The 15369-nt window shown below is 34.4% G+C and overlaps 1 protein-coding gene across 2 annotated transcripts in view; it reads right to left on the reverse strand.

Annotated features, from left to right (window-relative positions):
* ATP9B (ATPase phospholipid transporting 9B (putative)) overlaps positions 1-15369 on the reverse strand; it is a 151297-nt gene that overhangs the window by 52736 nt on the left and 83192 nt on the right. For both annotated transcript variants that reach the window (XM_064422474.1, XM_064422464.1), the window contains exon 11: positions 14390-14466. In XM_064422474.1, the coding sequence (XP_064278544.1) occupies positions 14390-14466 (77 nt within the window). The remainder of the gene's footprint in view (positions 1-14389; positions 14467-15369) is intronic.

A 15369-nucleotide genomic window follows, 5' to 3' on the forward strand; every position in this document is an offset into this window, starting at 1 on the left:
TCAAGGCAGCAGCAGTCAGATGCTGTGCGACCATATGCTCTCCGACTTCGCTACGTATTTGTCATGAACGCGAATGAGTAAACCGTATACAGAGCGCGTTAAGAAATCGAAAAGGTTAACAGCCCCTGGAATTCCGATATCCATACAGGGACTGTGCTGTATTACAGGCTCTTCTCCTGTTAAAAGCTACCAGTTGAAAACATTTCCTAGAGACCACCCATCAATTTAGAATAACTGCTTCAGTAATCTAAGATAACTAGTCATACTGGAAATTTCAACCAAAAGCATTCACACAGTGAAACTCTAATTCGTCAGGATTTTTTTCAATTCAAAAAAAATCTAGGTAAACAGCACAGAAGGCATTTAGAGTTTCTAAGCACTCGCAATCCTCCTTATAGCTGATCAATATTGCTAAGACATGGAATTCTTGGGGGTGGGGGAAGAGGAAGATTTAAAAGTGCTTGATTTTACACTGGAACTTTATAATCAGATTTATCTTTCATATGTACCTTTCACATGTGCTTGTTATACCTTCTTTAAACTCAGCCATCATCAGCTTCAACTCAAGACTTTTCAAGGATGCTGTCACATAACCAGGTCTTTCAAGGGTCAGAATACAGAATAAACAGCTTTACACATTACACACTATTGTTTAAACACATGCAATGGAGATGGCATTTTTTCAAATCTGAATAGGTTAAAAAACATGATTTACTCTCTCACAGATTAAGATAATTAGCTGTACCAAAATAACTGCAATATCAGCACAGAGAAAACTGGTTCCAAAACTTTTATTATGTAAAATTTGCATATAAATAAATAAATGCAAAAATTTGACATCTATGTAAAAAAAAAAATAGCTCAGTAATGAGTACTACTTCCTTCAAGAAAATAGAATTACAAAAGGTACCAACCAAATTGACAACAACAGCTAGCTCTTTCATTTGCTTAATGTTGGGAATAGTAATGTATCTACACTTCAGACCATGTGGCTGACTGGTCTTTTTCCAATAGAAAACTGCACAAATGTAGTATTTTCATAGTAGGGATTGAATTTGTGGGTTTTACATATGACACAGTATGTTTAATCATATTTCATAAATGGTATGAGAACCTTACAGCTTTCTCCAAGATATCTTTGAAATTGAATACTGCAAAATGTATACCTACAGAAATCCAAATTTTCTGTACTCCACATTCGAAAGAAGGTGTTAGTAACTCATCTCCTCATAGACTATCTAGATTAAACTATTAGCAGAGATTATTACATTTTGTAATGAGTATAATCTCACACAGGGCTGGAGTAAGAGAGGTCAGAGCTAAGGTTATCAAAACACATGTCAATTTTTCCATTAAGAATATAATTAAATAAATGAAGCCAAGGACCCAGAAAGTCTAAGCTTACTTTAAAATTTCACAATTTCATTTTATCTCAAACTGAAAGTAAGCTTAAAAAGAGTTGAAAGGATATGCTCTCCTTCCATCTTATTAGAGGTTAAATTCAGAGGTGCATTTTTAAAATTTCTTTCTAGGTAAATTACATACATTTTATTTTATCACACCTTCTTATTTTAAAAGTTAATGAAAGTTGGAAAAAAAACTTCAATGAGAAACACTGATATATTGTTGCTTATGCCACAAAGTAGATGGAAATCAGAGCTGCAACCTTTCTTCATGGAAATGTAAATAAGGTAATACAGTAGATAGAACACACAGATTATTAAAGTGACTGAGGAAACTTTCTGAAGATGGATTAGTCAAAAAATGCAAAAGAATGAATAAAAGTTCTTGAATTACAGAAGAATTACAATTGGCAGTATGCAGTGATTCATTAATTGCTAGAGCATTTCTACAACCTCCCTCCTCCTCTGTTTTGTAAACTCCATGTCCATCATTAAACCCGTCTTAGCACAGGTCCAGATGCAAACACAACCATCCAGGTATTCTTGCACAGGAAATCTGGTTAAAAAAAATGAACAGCCACACAACACAAAGCATCTCAAAGTTTGTTTTGAAGCATTTAAATCTGAATCCTATTCATAAGGAATATGAATGTATATTCACATATAATAATATTCAAGAATAAATGGAAAAACATGTGAGACAGGAACTGAGAAAGAGCATTTTGGCTGCATCAAACTTTTGTCTCTGCCCCTAGCTATTCCCAAGTATAAAATGCTGTCAGCCTGCAAATTGAGAAGAAATGTTTCAAAAAGCCTGAGACACATATTGAAAGAAAAACTTGGTTTTATTTTTACTTCAAAATTAAACAGGAGCTTGAAAGCTGCTCCATACAGTGGGAAATCAGCAGTAGTCTCCTAAAAGATTAATTAAATGTCAAAATATATGGAAAAATGCCCAAGAAAGGGGAGTGACCCTTCTTCAAGTCTGAGTAGAAATACCCAAAATAAATCCAGAGCAAATGTCCGCAGCCATTTAAGGTACATAAAAAACATTTTCTCAGTGAAGATTTCTAGATAAGATTTGACGTGCAATTTCTTACTAGTATTATGTAAAAACATCAATTTTCAGATTCAAATATGTAGAAGAAATTATGACCTGAGCTCTAAAATTTCTAGCTCAATTTTAATGCTCTGATGTGTTTACAAATAAAACTGTCCATCTGAAACAAATATTAAATGTTTTAGATGAGGAATATCAACAAAAAAGGTTTTTAAGATGGTTCTTAATTTTTTTCTTCATACAGTTACTTGTTGTTATTCATAATCTATATAATGTCAGTATTATTAGTGCCTTCTTCTGTCCTAAAATAAACACAAAATATGTTTCAACACAATTAACAGAACATGTTGCTTTGAAATTATTCTTGGAATCATACAAACAAATAAGGTTCTGTAATAATATTTTCCAAAATGTTGTCCATAGAGATCAAAGTATTTAATTGTCCTTCTTGTCAGATATAAAAAAGAGCTGTAAATATGTACACATGCATATATATATAACACATATTTTAATTTTTTACTTAATTCCAAATCTGTTTTTACCCACAGAGAGATTAATATTTCAAAAATTCTGCTTTCCTAAGGTTTAAGAGCTGAATTTCATTATATCAGAATTCAACAATCAAGTGGTGTGTGTGTGCATGTGTGCAGGATGGTGGTTTTATTAAACAAAGCCTCATCTGAACAACAAAAATTAACTTTATAATATCACTACATTTTTGAGGTTTTTTACATCATTAAATTTATCAGCTGAAATAGCTTTATTTCTATTAAGTAAGCAACAACAGCAACAAAAAAATCTTACCATAAAAGTAAACTCCTTCTTTTTGTGTTTATATTCTTAAAGACATTTTATGAACCACTTCATACTTAATGGTTTGCAAGCAATCCCAACAGTTGGGAATTACGTGAAAAGTTGCACAGACTGACAGATGAAGTGAAAAGGTCTGTATTAATTTTCCAAATAAAGAAATGCACTGAGTGGTATTTCACTATGATTATACTCTAAAGTACCAATTAGAACGCATATCAGAAACTAGAGCAAGTTGACACTCTACAATAAAGCAAATAATTTCCAGTTGGAGGGGCAGAAAATGTTAATATGCGATGTTCAAGACTACAAGAATCTTTGTAAAAGGAAGTAGCTAATAAGGTTTAATGATGCATGTCAGGAAGCCACAGTATGTAGGGAAACACAGCTGGCTTCATTTTGTAAACTATTTGATATACACATCTTTCTAGTTCACGATTATCAGCTGTGCAAGTGCCACAGGGGACAGTTTAGCCTTCAGATCAGGATATTCTTCTTGTTCTCTAAATTACAAGTAAAATACATTAATATAATATGGTGCTGTAGGCTAGTGCCCTGACTAAAGCTTATCAGCTTACAAAAAAGATTAAAGAACTCTTCTGTAAGATTCAGTTTGAACAACCTCAGCAGAATAAACAGGCTGAAGAATACCGAAATAATATATTTATAATACAAATCTACACGCATTTTTGAATGTCAGATTAAACCCTAAAAGTTACTAAAATGAACATGAAATGTCATTTATATTAATTCATACCATTTCATGAGGCATGTACTTCTTTTATTATTAAATTAATATTAATAAAGAAATCATGAGTATTATGGATAGATTGCAGCTATACAAAGCAGTATGCCTCCTGCTTTACTGCACTCCAAGTTGCTCAGTGACTGCAATATGCAGGTGACAGCAATTAGCAGCAGATGACAGAAGCACTTTGAATTTGTACCAGATGGTAGCTAAGGGTCATTGGAAGCTAGCAGACCTTCCACAAGGAAACTGTTGTGCAGTACAACTATAAAACACTTCAGTACTTAGAAATAAATTATTCACATTCTCAAAGAAAATTGGAAGGTCAAAATAGAATATAAAATATTATGCAAAGCATTAAAAACACTCACCTAGTGTTTACAGAATTAAATACATTTAAAAATAAAACAGTGCATACGGAGCATATCTGAACCTCACAATGGGGAGAGTCATTACAAAACTAGTAGGAACATCAGCTAATGTATCTGCTAAACAATTCAAACCTGTGTCCCAAAGGAGGGGATACATAAACACTTCTTCTTCATGAGTAAGATACTGACTGAATACATGCTCCAATGCAAGAGGAAAAAAAGGCCAGGGAAAGATTGATATGTGGAATACAACACTTTAATGGATGCCCCTCCACACTTCTGCTGTGCCCTCAAAAGTACTGTTTCACAGCTCAAACACAATTAAAAGTATCTCATTTGCAAAAATTAATTCCCACAATCTCCAAATTTATAAATGCACACAAATTTGCTTCATTTTTTTTAGCTGCAAATCAAGAGTGAGATCCCCTTAGACGGAGCACAGCACTGCACTAGGTACTGTATGAACTACCTCAACAAGCCAGGGAAAGACAAATTGATTCGAGTGCAAAGGAGAAAATAATGATAGAGTAATAGCTGAAACAAACACCCAAAAGTGAGAATAAGAGCTGGACATACAGCCAGAGAACCTTTGGGAATTTCAAAAATATGTATAGATAAAGTCAATGAAATGGCTACTCAGCTGCTCATGGGGAATCTCTTCCCATGCATAAAACTGTTAAAAAATCAACCATGCATTCACAAGTTGGAGCCAACAACTCGATAGCAGAGCAGATGAAAGATACATGAGTTGTGACGGAAGTGGCTTTAAAAGGAAGGTGACAGGGCTGGATAGGCTAAGGAGGAAGGAACCCATGGAAAGATGCAGGTAAGAGCTGCAGAGGTGAACCAGGATCATCATCTTTTATCATCACAAAATGAGAGCACACTAACCAAGACAGCATTTTTCAAGGTAAACAAATTGTGAGAGATTATTATTTGATAATTTCATCTGATCAAAGACTTAAACTTTCACAAATGTACTACCTTGTCAGAGGAAAAACAAATGTGTAAGAAGTGCAAAGAGATGAAAGAAAGAAAAGAAAAAGAAAGAAAAGAAAGAAAGAAAGAAAGAAAGAAAGAAAGAAAGAAAGAAAGAAAGAAAGAAAGAAAGAAAGAAAGAAAGAAAGAAAGAAAGAAAGAAAGAAAGAAAGAAAGAAAGAAAGAGGTAGGTGGAACTAGTAAAAGTATTAGACAGACCAGAGTAACAGGGTGGAGAAGCAGAACAAGGCAAGGAGTAAGGAAGTCAGAAGAAAGATATATTGAATACAAAGCAGAAGACTGATACTGGCTGAATCTCTTCCAAAGACCATACACATAGAAGGGAATCTCAACAAACTGAATCAAAAAGTCTTTCAACAGTTCTTTCAAAAAACCTGAAATAAACAACTGTCCAACCACTGTCAAACTTAGACTAGAAAAAGAGCTCTATGTGATAGGCTTAACAAAAAAAAAAAACCAACCAAAAAAAGCCTATCCCTCAAACCCAGTAGGCATCAGTAAGAATCTTATTTTCTTTCTTGAGCTGAGTCACAAGTCATCCGTCTTCGCTTTTATAAAAGAAAACATTTGAGTGGATTCCTTGGAGACTATGAGATTAAGGAAAGATTCCACAATGTCTCAAAATCATAAAAGAAATGAAACTGAATGCTGTTTTGTATAAACAGTATTTTGGGATACATTCCAAAAGATATGATGGGAAGGAAATGAGCTTTAAGAATATGAAGAGCAGTCCACTCTTTACAAACTAATCTATACTCTAAACCACTTTATTTTCATCTGGTACAAGCTGGAATGCTGATTTTTATGCTCAATGTATCCACAGGCTTGCTCTCTGAACTGAGGTAAAAAAAGAAGGGCAAAGACTGTATTTGTTAAGATTATGACAAGCTTGTTATTCAAGCGTCAAATACAACTCAGTAAATTATCTTAGTTATGATCACTATGTTCAGCCTACACCAAAACAAATACTGTGTTCTGATATGGAGAGAACTTTCCCTCCAGATATCCATCACTGTAGACTAAGGTTTCAGGTCACGTGAATCATGATGGTTTCTGAGCCTCCAGTAATTAGAGAAATACATGAGATTTCAGTTGCATGAATGTGAACTGAGTCACATAAAAACCTCAAAATATGGGTTTTTTTACACTTTACACAAAGAGAAGGCTATCCAATAATAACAGTAAACAATAATTAATGCTTGTAAGCATCCAAATGAAAGTTTTGAAAATTGGATGAGCATCTATTCTAGGAATGCTCTGCAGGTCTTAAACATCCTAGTTTCTGACATTTGGGACATCCCTCTTTCCTAATAACTGTAAAAAATAATAATCAATATACTTTCAACTTACCTATCACTAAAACTAATATCTCTGCTCTTTCTTATAGAGTTCCTTTCCATACTGAAAAAATTAAGCTTATTCAGAAAAATATGAAAACAATTGCAGCAATAATGAAAATAATGCAAACAACATTATATAGACTTTTCCTAATAACAACAAGAGTTCATAAGGACCTTAGGCACACCTGACTTTCTACAGTTGAAGCATCAAGTTTTTGGAACTATACATACTATACATCAAAAAAATGTGATTGCATGGATCTTAACTAAGGAAAAAATAATTCCAAAAAAAAGGTTTCAGATTTCCAATAAAATACACACAATAAAGAAAAAAACAAAACAAAAAAAAACCCCAAACAACAAAAAATGCTGGCTGTGGTATATTGTTCTTATTAACAAACACCAAGTGCAGAGAACATAACCTTAATGTAGGAAAATACACAGCAGCCTCCTTCCACAACATCAGTATTTTAGTTGCCACCACTTCGGCTTGCTCAAGGCCAGCAAGGCCTTGCAGGTAGAGCCTTCTGAAAAGGGTGCAGTTCTAAGCCATGGGATGAGATTCCAAATGCCCTCTGAGAGGCCATGCCCTTTGCCCCTACCCTCTCTCATCCCCCAGCAGCTGCATGATTAAATTCTGAATGGCAACAAAGCCATAAGGAGCAATGTAAAGGTAAAAGCAAACTCCCTCAGCTGATTAGTAGCAGTGGAGGCAGCAACTGAGAGGAAATAGCCATCAGGGTCTGCCTCTTTGAGAGCTTACTGGGATATTCCACACAAGCCAAATGTGCAGGGAATCTCCCTTTTGCACTGTTTCCTGTAGAATGACAACATTTCAGATGATTTCTTTATTATACCATAAATCACTAATTTTAGCTTAGATCGCCCCAGGCAAAATACATGTAATTTCTGGTGAATAAGCTGAATAGCATGCTGTTGCTATTCCACAACTTTATTCATTTTAAGAATTGTTCTATTTTGTGAGGTTAATCTATTCTAATAGATTAATAGAGTACTTCAGAAATGGTATACTCCACCAATGATCCTTCCTTAAACACCAGTGTGAAATGACATTGAACTACTGAGACAAATTCTAACCTACATATGTTCTAAAAATACTAAGGTAACAAAATCCAAGGAACTTTTTTATGTGAGTCTCCAAAATGGAAAAAGAGAGATTACAGAACATCAAGTAACGTTCTTTATGAGAATCACCAGAATTTAGGATTCCAAGTTAGACATGGTTTGTGGCTTGCCATCAACATTCTGGCACATATCAATTTTCATCCTTCTACAGCTTTGCAATAGGGAATAAATTTAACACTGTAGGAATTTTACAGCTGTGAATAAATTATATGACTTTGCAAAAGCAGTGAGAGGGTTTGGCATGAACTCTAAAATACACAGTAAACTCAGGATTATACCCAGAGTACAGTGAGAATTCTCTCTCACTACTGAAGAGCCGTCCCCAGAGCTTGTTCTGTATATTGTTGTACAGCAATAATTTTGTTTAGAACTAAACTCTATATCGTTGCCTTTGCTTTGCAATAAGATTGCAAACAGAAAGTGGCACCAACTGAAAAAGTGATTCAACATCCATGTCCCAAGCAGCAGTACCATAATACAGCACAGCCAACCTCTTCAGCCTGGTCCTTGAGCAGCATGCAGGTTGAGTGCCTCAAGCACCACACAGCAACATAGTGCACCACACAACTTACATGCAGCCAGAAAAGACCTAACACGTGCCTTGGTATATCAATTGCATGATATGTCTAATTGTTGGTTTCAGAACAAATAAGAAGTTAGGGCATAGATTATTCTGTAACTTTAACTTGTGAAATGATAGCAGGACACATCATGGAACAACTTCAGCTTGGGGATATAACAGCAAAGTAGATAAGCAAGTGATGATCTAATTTTTTTAAGATGCTAAAGAAGATGCATGAGGATCAACTTTAAGGCTACAGGCATCACGTACACAGAAACCCATACACATCATGTGCACACAACACCAAAATTAGTGGATTTTGAAACCTAAGAGTACTGTAAAACATTCAGCAAGGTTGGATGAGAAATGAAGTTGAATACTTTAAACGGACCACTCTAAGTTCCTGTTTATTTTGTGGCTGTTCTGCTTTCCCCCCACAACACCTCCTTTATCTCTTGTGCCTCAGTTTCCCATTTGTAGTACTACCATTTTACATCTTTTGAGGAGAACAATGTAAAGAAGAAGATTATAAAAATATATACACTACTACTTGAAAAGCATTGCTAATAGGGATAAAAAGTGCCCCACCAAGTCTCTGAAAAGAAGCAGCATACTGTAAATAAGATACATGAGTGTACAAAACACCCCAGCACAACAGACTGCATTAAGTGACTTTTGTCTTCATATACACTCAAGGAAGTCAGTCAAGGCTTCCAGTCTTATTGTTTTCTTATTGTCTTAAAATCATGGTATAAATCTAGCATTCTCCCAGTTTTCTATATATGAAAGAAAATGGAAAACCTCAGCTCCTTTATGTGTGGAATTATGCTTTTCCCATACTAGTCATCTAAGGATTGAAATCCCCACTCTGACACTCTTGCTAATTCAGTTAATGATGTTAAAGACAATTATGTTCCCTCTGTCTCAGAGTAAAGGACATACAAATTTTGTCTTTGGTTTGCCAAAATACTGCTAACTGCTTCCAAGCATCAACATTCCTACATTCTAATTTTGGAACAAAGGTGCCTCCTCTGCCATTTAGCCCTTTCTTTCCAAATTTTTAAAGAAAAGTACCTTTTGTCTTCCTCTTTACCCAATACTGTTCCATCCCTCTTGCTGAGAGACACTAGGCTTTTCAAGGTGCTACTCTCCTTCCTTTTTTCAGAGATGACAGCACACAGAGACAGCAGCATCAACAACACTACATGATATGTATTTCCCTGTGGCCTGATCCCACAAATTCTCCTGTACACCAAGAAAGGGATTTTCATAATTCACGGGAAGCTGGTAGTTAAGCACTTCCTTGGACAGAAGCTCTGTGTCAGGGGACAAGCTAAGCATGTCACCGATATACTACCTTTAGGTGACAGCTCTCTCAGTTTTATCCAATACAAAGAGAAGTTTAAGAGAATTAAATACAGCAGACTATACTCCAACAAAAAGTGTTGCATAAACATTTTTCTTATAAATCCTTAACATTTGCCATGAAGAGCCATGTAACAATTTTCACTGTTCTACTCTGACCCTGACCCTTCAGACAAACAGCCAGAGAAAGGCATTCTTCTCAAACAGGCTATGAACATGAAATTATCAATTAAGTAAAAAAAAATGCAAGTGAAATTACTGGGCTCTTGCACAACAACGTAGCAGTAGGATAACGTCAATGCCCTTATGAAGCCCTGAACAGAAATGCAAATTGGACTTTGAAATGTCAGTCTTTTGGGTAGAAGAGACAAGAATGGCTTACTAATGCCACGAACAAGATGTTGAACAACCTAATTTATTGTCATTCAAAAAAATGTGTCAAGGCAGAAGAAGTATGTATTTTGAATATTGAAATACCTATGCTGAACAGGGAAATTGCTGAAGTGGCATCAGTTTCTGGGACCACATGAATCTGCTCCAGCCACTCCACTCCAAATAATGAATTGGAGGGAGGGGCATCCTTTTTTTAGCAAATATTTTTCAAAAATCATCCTCATAAAAAAATGGAGGAAGAACATAGATAAATGCCTTTTAAACATAGAGAAGTAAATTTGGTCACAAAACACCAGAAAGAAATTTTGTGGGAGGAGAGAAAGAATGAGAGACAGAGACAGAGACAGAGACAGAGAGAGAGAGAGAGAGAGAGAGAGAGAGAGAGAGAGAGAGAGTGAGTGAGAGTGAGAGAGAGAGCAGCAAAGTGATTTTGCCTCAGTTTACCAGAATAGCAAGGCTGTTTTCAAATAACCTAGGGCAACATATACACACACAAAAAAAAAAACCCAAAAAAACCCAACCACACTTTTGAGATTTTCAGATGTTAAAAAAAAACAAATCAAAACAGCAAACAAGCAAAAAAAGCAGGAACCACAAGAGTAGTTAGCTTTCAGGCTAGTTAAGAATTAGGGTAAAGACAATATTACTATTTTGATGAACACGAAATAGTTACTATGAAGTTTTACTTCTGATGTTAAAATTTAACAGCAGATGTAGAATTCCATAAAATAAGGGGAGAGGAAAAGTGTTTTGAATGCTGCTTGTAAGGATTAGCAACATTAAAACTATTTTTATACTAATCTGAAGCACACTAGGCAGATTACATGCTGTAGCTCCTTTAGAGAGGCTACTGATTTCTCAGCAGTTCCATTTAAGATAATTTCTACTAATTTTGATGCATTACTGTGTATATTCTGTGTGCATATATATTGCAAAGTCCAAGAAATTTTAATGTTTCAATACTGATACACAAAATACATTACCTTGAATTTATTTCCATCTCCTGCCAAGGATGTGGTATTTTAACTCCACCCCCAAAATCTGTTTCCATTGATAGAAACAAGTCACACTTACAGAAGGGTTGCACCAAAAGTCTTGCTTTCTATGAAGACTAAAGATGCAAAAGCATCTCTGAATTTAGATAACAAAAAACTGTTCTGCACTTTAAGGAAGAATGAGAACACTGCAAAATGTCAGACAAAATAAATAAATAACCTTAGTTTGTTAATTTCCCTCTTGGTTAATTAACACCTATAAATGACCTTTAGCATTGACAAGTCCAACTTCATCCAGAAAGCCAAGGTTTAAGAATATCTATCCAAATAGGATTGATTACTGATTACAGCATTGTGAGGAGCACAATTCAATCTGATTTTTTTTTTCTTTAAAGACTGGAACTGCATTCCTGAGTAAGCTGATGTGACTGCCAATGAGGTAAAATGCAGAGAGTCATTACACTATAATGTTGATGTTACCACTTCCACATTTATCTGAAGCACAGAATGTATATAATTTTAGACTGAAATTAAACCTTGCCAGAAATAATTTTTCTTTATATTGTTGGAATTAAAAACATATTGAATTGATCCATTAAGGAAATTCTACACTCTCTATCTTTGCGTTTTTCAGACTGTGTTTGCATCCTTAGGCAATGAAACAATTTTTACAATTGTAATAAAACAAGTAAGCGTTGACTTTAAGTTAAGAAAATTGTTGCTTGAATGACTAAATACTTCAGCAAACACAATAAATCCTTCTAAGTTTAACATACAGATAAATCCCATGCTTGAACGGGTACATAAATTTCAGAATTTTTCTTATGTAAGTTTTCCTAAACTTATTTCAGTTTTAGTCTTTTGCTGAGTGTTTACAGAGCAGGTCTGCATCTTTAAATTTTAATATTGGTTCATTCAAAAAGCGTTAACAAGGCATATTAAAAATCTACCATTAGAAAAAACAAATTTATAATATGAAGTACAGCAACAATTTTATTCTCCAGAAAAAAATACAACTGTACCACTTATCTGTATTTCAATGAAGAGAGTAATGATAAGAGTCAGGCCCATGAATTTCTTGTTTATTTCTGGACCTATGAGTTTCAGTTTGACAGTGCAATTTGGGAATCATAGATCTCAATGTTTCCTTTCTCCCAGAGAAAGAAGACACCAGCATCATTGAACTATGTTCCCAATAAGAGTGTATCAACATGTTGTACAGGAAAATCTCTAAAATGTTATTTTTATTTGTCTCCAGAAAGCAGCAGAGAGAAACAATGTGCCATTTAAAACTGGTTTCAAACAGTATTTCAAACAATTCTTTCCTAAAGCAGAAAAGGCTTCAGACTTACTTCCTCTCAAGTTCACAGCAATAGCAAAACTGAACAATTTAATTTTAATTTTGTTTCAGCAAGTTGTATGCTAATTTATTTTTTAAATGTTCAAATCTTTAATCTCTCAAATGTAATGTACCTTCTACTTCCAAAAGCTATTTTAGCCTCCCTTTGCCCTCCTTTTGGGTCCTAATGTGACATACCCTAGCTAACATGTAACCATTATTTTCAAGCTTGAGAAAATATGGGAAGATCCCCAAATACACAGAGGAGGAATGAACTGAGTACTGTTTGTCTACCTTCAGCATGGCTAGCTAGCACAAAATATCACCTACAGACAGCAAGTGTCATCATACAGAAGTATGCAAACCAATCTCCATCCCATGGTAGAAGATAGAGACAGTAAGATGCAGACTGCGAATAAAGGTAAAGCTAAAATTACATCTTAAAAATGATGACAACTATTTTTTACAGTGTAGTACAGTATTTTGTCACTTAGCTGTGAGAGCTGTAAGTGTTCTCCTGTTCTCAGTTCCCAACTTCATCCTTACTGGCCATGTTACAGATTGGTTACTTCTTTAAACATGGTTGTTCAGTTCACAGAGACAAAATTTCCATGCCAATGCTCTTGTTGAAATAGTCACATACAAAAAATTTAACATTTAGTAAAAGCCTAATACATCCCTACAATCTGCTGAATTTAGGTAATGCATGTTACACTCATGCATACTTCCCTATCAGTTTATTACATTAAATAATTTCACTCTAAATATCATCTGTGCGAATTATTTATTAGAGAGAAGTTGTTCAGAATTCTTAAGAGAAAAATTCTGTTACCAAAGGGCTCATCTTTGTATCAGGTAGAAGAGAAAATAACCATACACCACAAACATTCTGGTTCCATTTTACTCTATTATTTTAAAATGCATGTTACAAAGATTAAAATAATAAAAGGCCATCTTCATCCTCATAATGGTACATATCACCTGTCTCTGTCAATGAGACATTTAAAAGCATCTCTTTATTAGAAACACAAATCAATACACTCAGGGGACTGCAATAACTGCTTCAAGCAATTTGTATTATCATTTCACTCTTGATGTTCCTACTCAGAGCAACTTATTATGAATGGCGTGAAAATGGCAACCTGTCACTGTTGATTTTTTTTCTAAACCTCTTGCAATAATTTTTTCCTTTCTTAATATAATTATCTTCTTACTAAACACAGGTCTAGGTTGTAAGGTACAGCCCACAGCTGAAGTTCTATTTCTTTAAAATTGAGAGTGCTCCCCAACTTACATTAGAAACATTACTGATTAAGTGAAGAGCTATTTGCTTTGTTTAGAACAGAAAGAATCTTGTACAGAGAGAAGCACTGAAACCTCTGCTATCTTCTTGACAGAAAAATCTCTTGAAAATATTTTAATTGCTTGCAAAAATCCCTGAAAGAGTGTTCTGGGTACTGACTGGAACATCAGTTATCTTGTTCTACCACCACTGGTAGCCTCAATAAACGTTTGTATTCTGTTATAAACACTCCTTAAAACTACTGTCTACCTTTAGCCAAATACTGTACAGTAAAATAATCTGGGAGAAGTGAAAATTAATATTTAGCTGTGAGACAGAGTTATAAAGGTCTGAAGATGAACACTGATGCCAAGACAAATGCCCCTATTACTACCTGTAACACTCCTGACTAAAGGAAAAATAATTTTACTTTCAAAAGGAGACTACCAAAATTCAAGACAGCAGAACACACAAAACACATCACAGTAAAAACTTTTAGATTTTTGGGTTTAGGTGCATCTCTTTTTAAGTTTTCTGAGAACAGAATCTGGCAATTCCAGAGTAAGACTAACTTACCTTATTTTTTGGATTGGATGTGTTCATTACGCTTCGTGTTTCCTTGCCTGTGTAAATAACAACACCAATTACAGTTCCTGAAAAACAAACAAAAACCCAGAGATGTCAAGTAAATGAGAGAAAATGTTCCCAAATTAAAACTTGCACTAATTCAGTTCCTTAAATAAATCAATTGTATAAAAAAACCCCGACATTTCTGCATAACACTATGAGTGCTGATTTTCAGAAAGTAAAATGAAGAATTATTTTAACTTCTGCAATAAACATCCATAAAGATGATAACATGCTTTCCTTCTTTTTTATGGAAACAATACTTCCAATGGAACTGGTTAGAAATTTGTATTTGAACTTAAAATTTCCTCCAACTGTTTTCAGAAGTTAGGATGGCATAAATAACTGCACAGCGAATAAAAAATTAGTAAAGTGGTGCTGAACACATCACACAGCAATTGCCTGCTACCTCTGACATCTATAATGAAGTAAAATCTGGTTCAGCCCATGAATTACCTTGATAGAATGCTATACAGAAATATTCTCTTCATTAGCTTATAAACATTTTAATTTTTAAATTAGTTTTAGTCAATTTTTACAGCATGGTATAGGCAAACTTGGCTTCAGCATCACTAAATAAATTTTAATATTAAAAAAATTATTTTATTAATATGTCACATACCACTTTTTAGCATTAAAAACTTCCCTTATTTCTATTACTTCATAAAGCGATCTGAAATGGCTTTACGGCAGTACAAGCAATAACGCGATTCTTTTGGTGGTCACTATGATATAAAGAAATAATAAACATAACTATGCAAAAACTCCCTCCTCAGAAAACTTTAAAAAAAGTAGAAGTATTGCATGTTTGTCTGACATTAACCCAATTTGTCTTTGGCAATTAAAACCACATATAACATCTGCTACCACTACTCTTGTAGTGTAACAGGTTGTAAAAAATTGAAGAAACTCCCAAACACAAAAAAGAT

The sequence above is a fragment of the Passer domesticus genome, chromosome 1 (genome assembly GCF_036417665.1).
Source record: "Passer domesticus isolate bPasDom1 chromosome 1, bPasDom1.hap1, whole genome shotgun sequence".
Lineage (NCBI taxonomy): Eukaryota > Metazoa > Chordata > Aves > Passeriformes > Passeridae > Passer > Passer domesticus.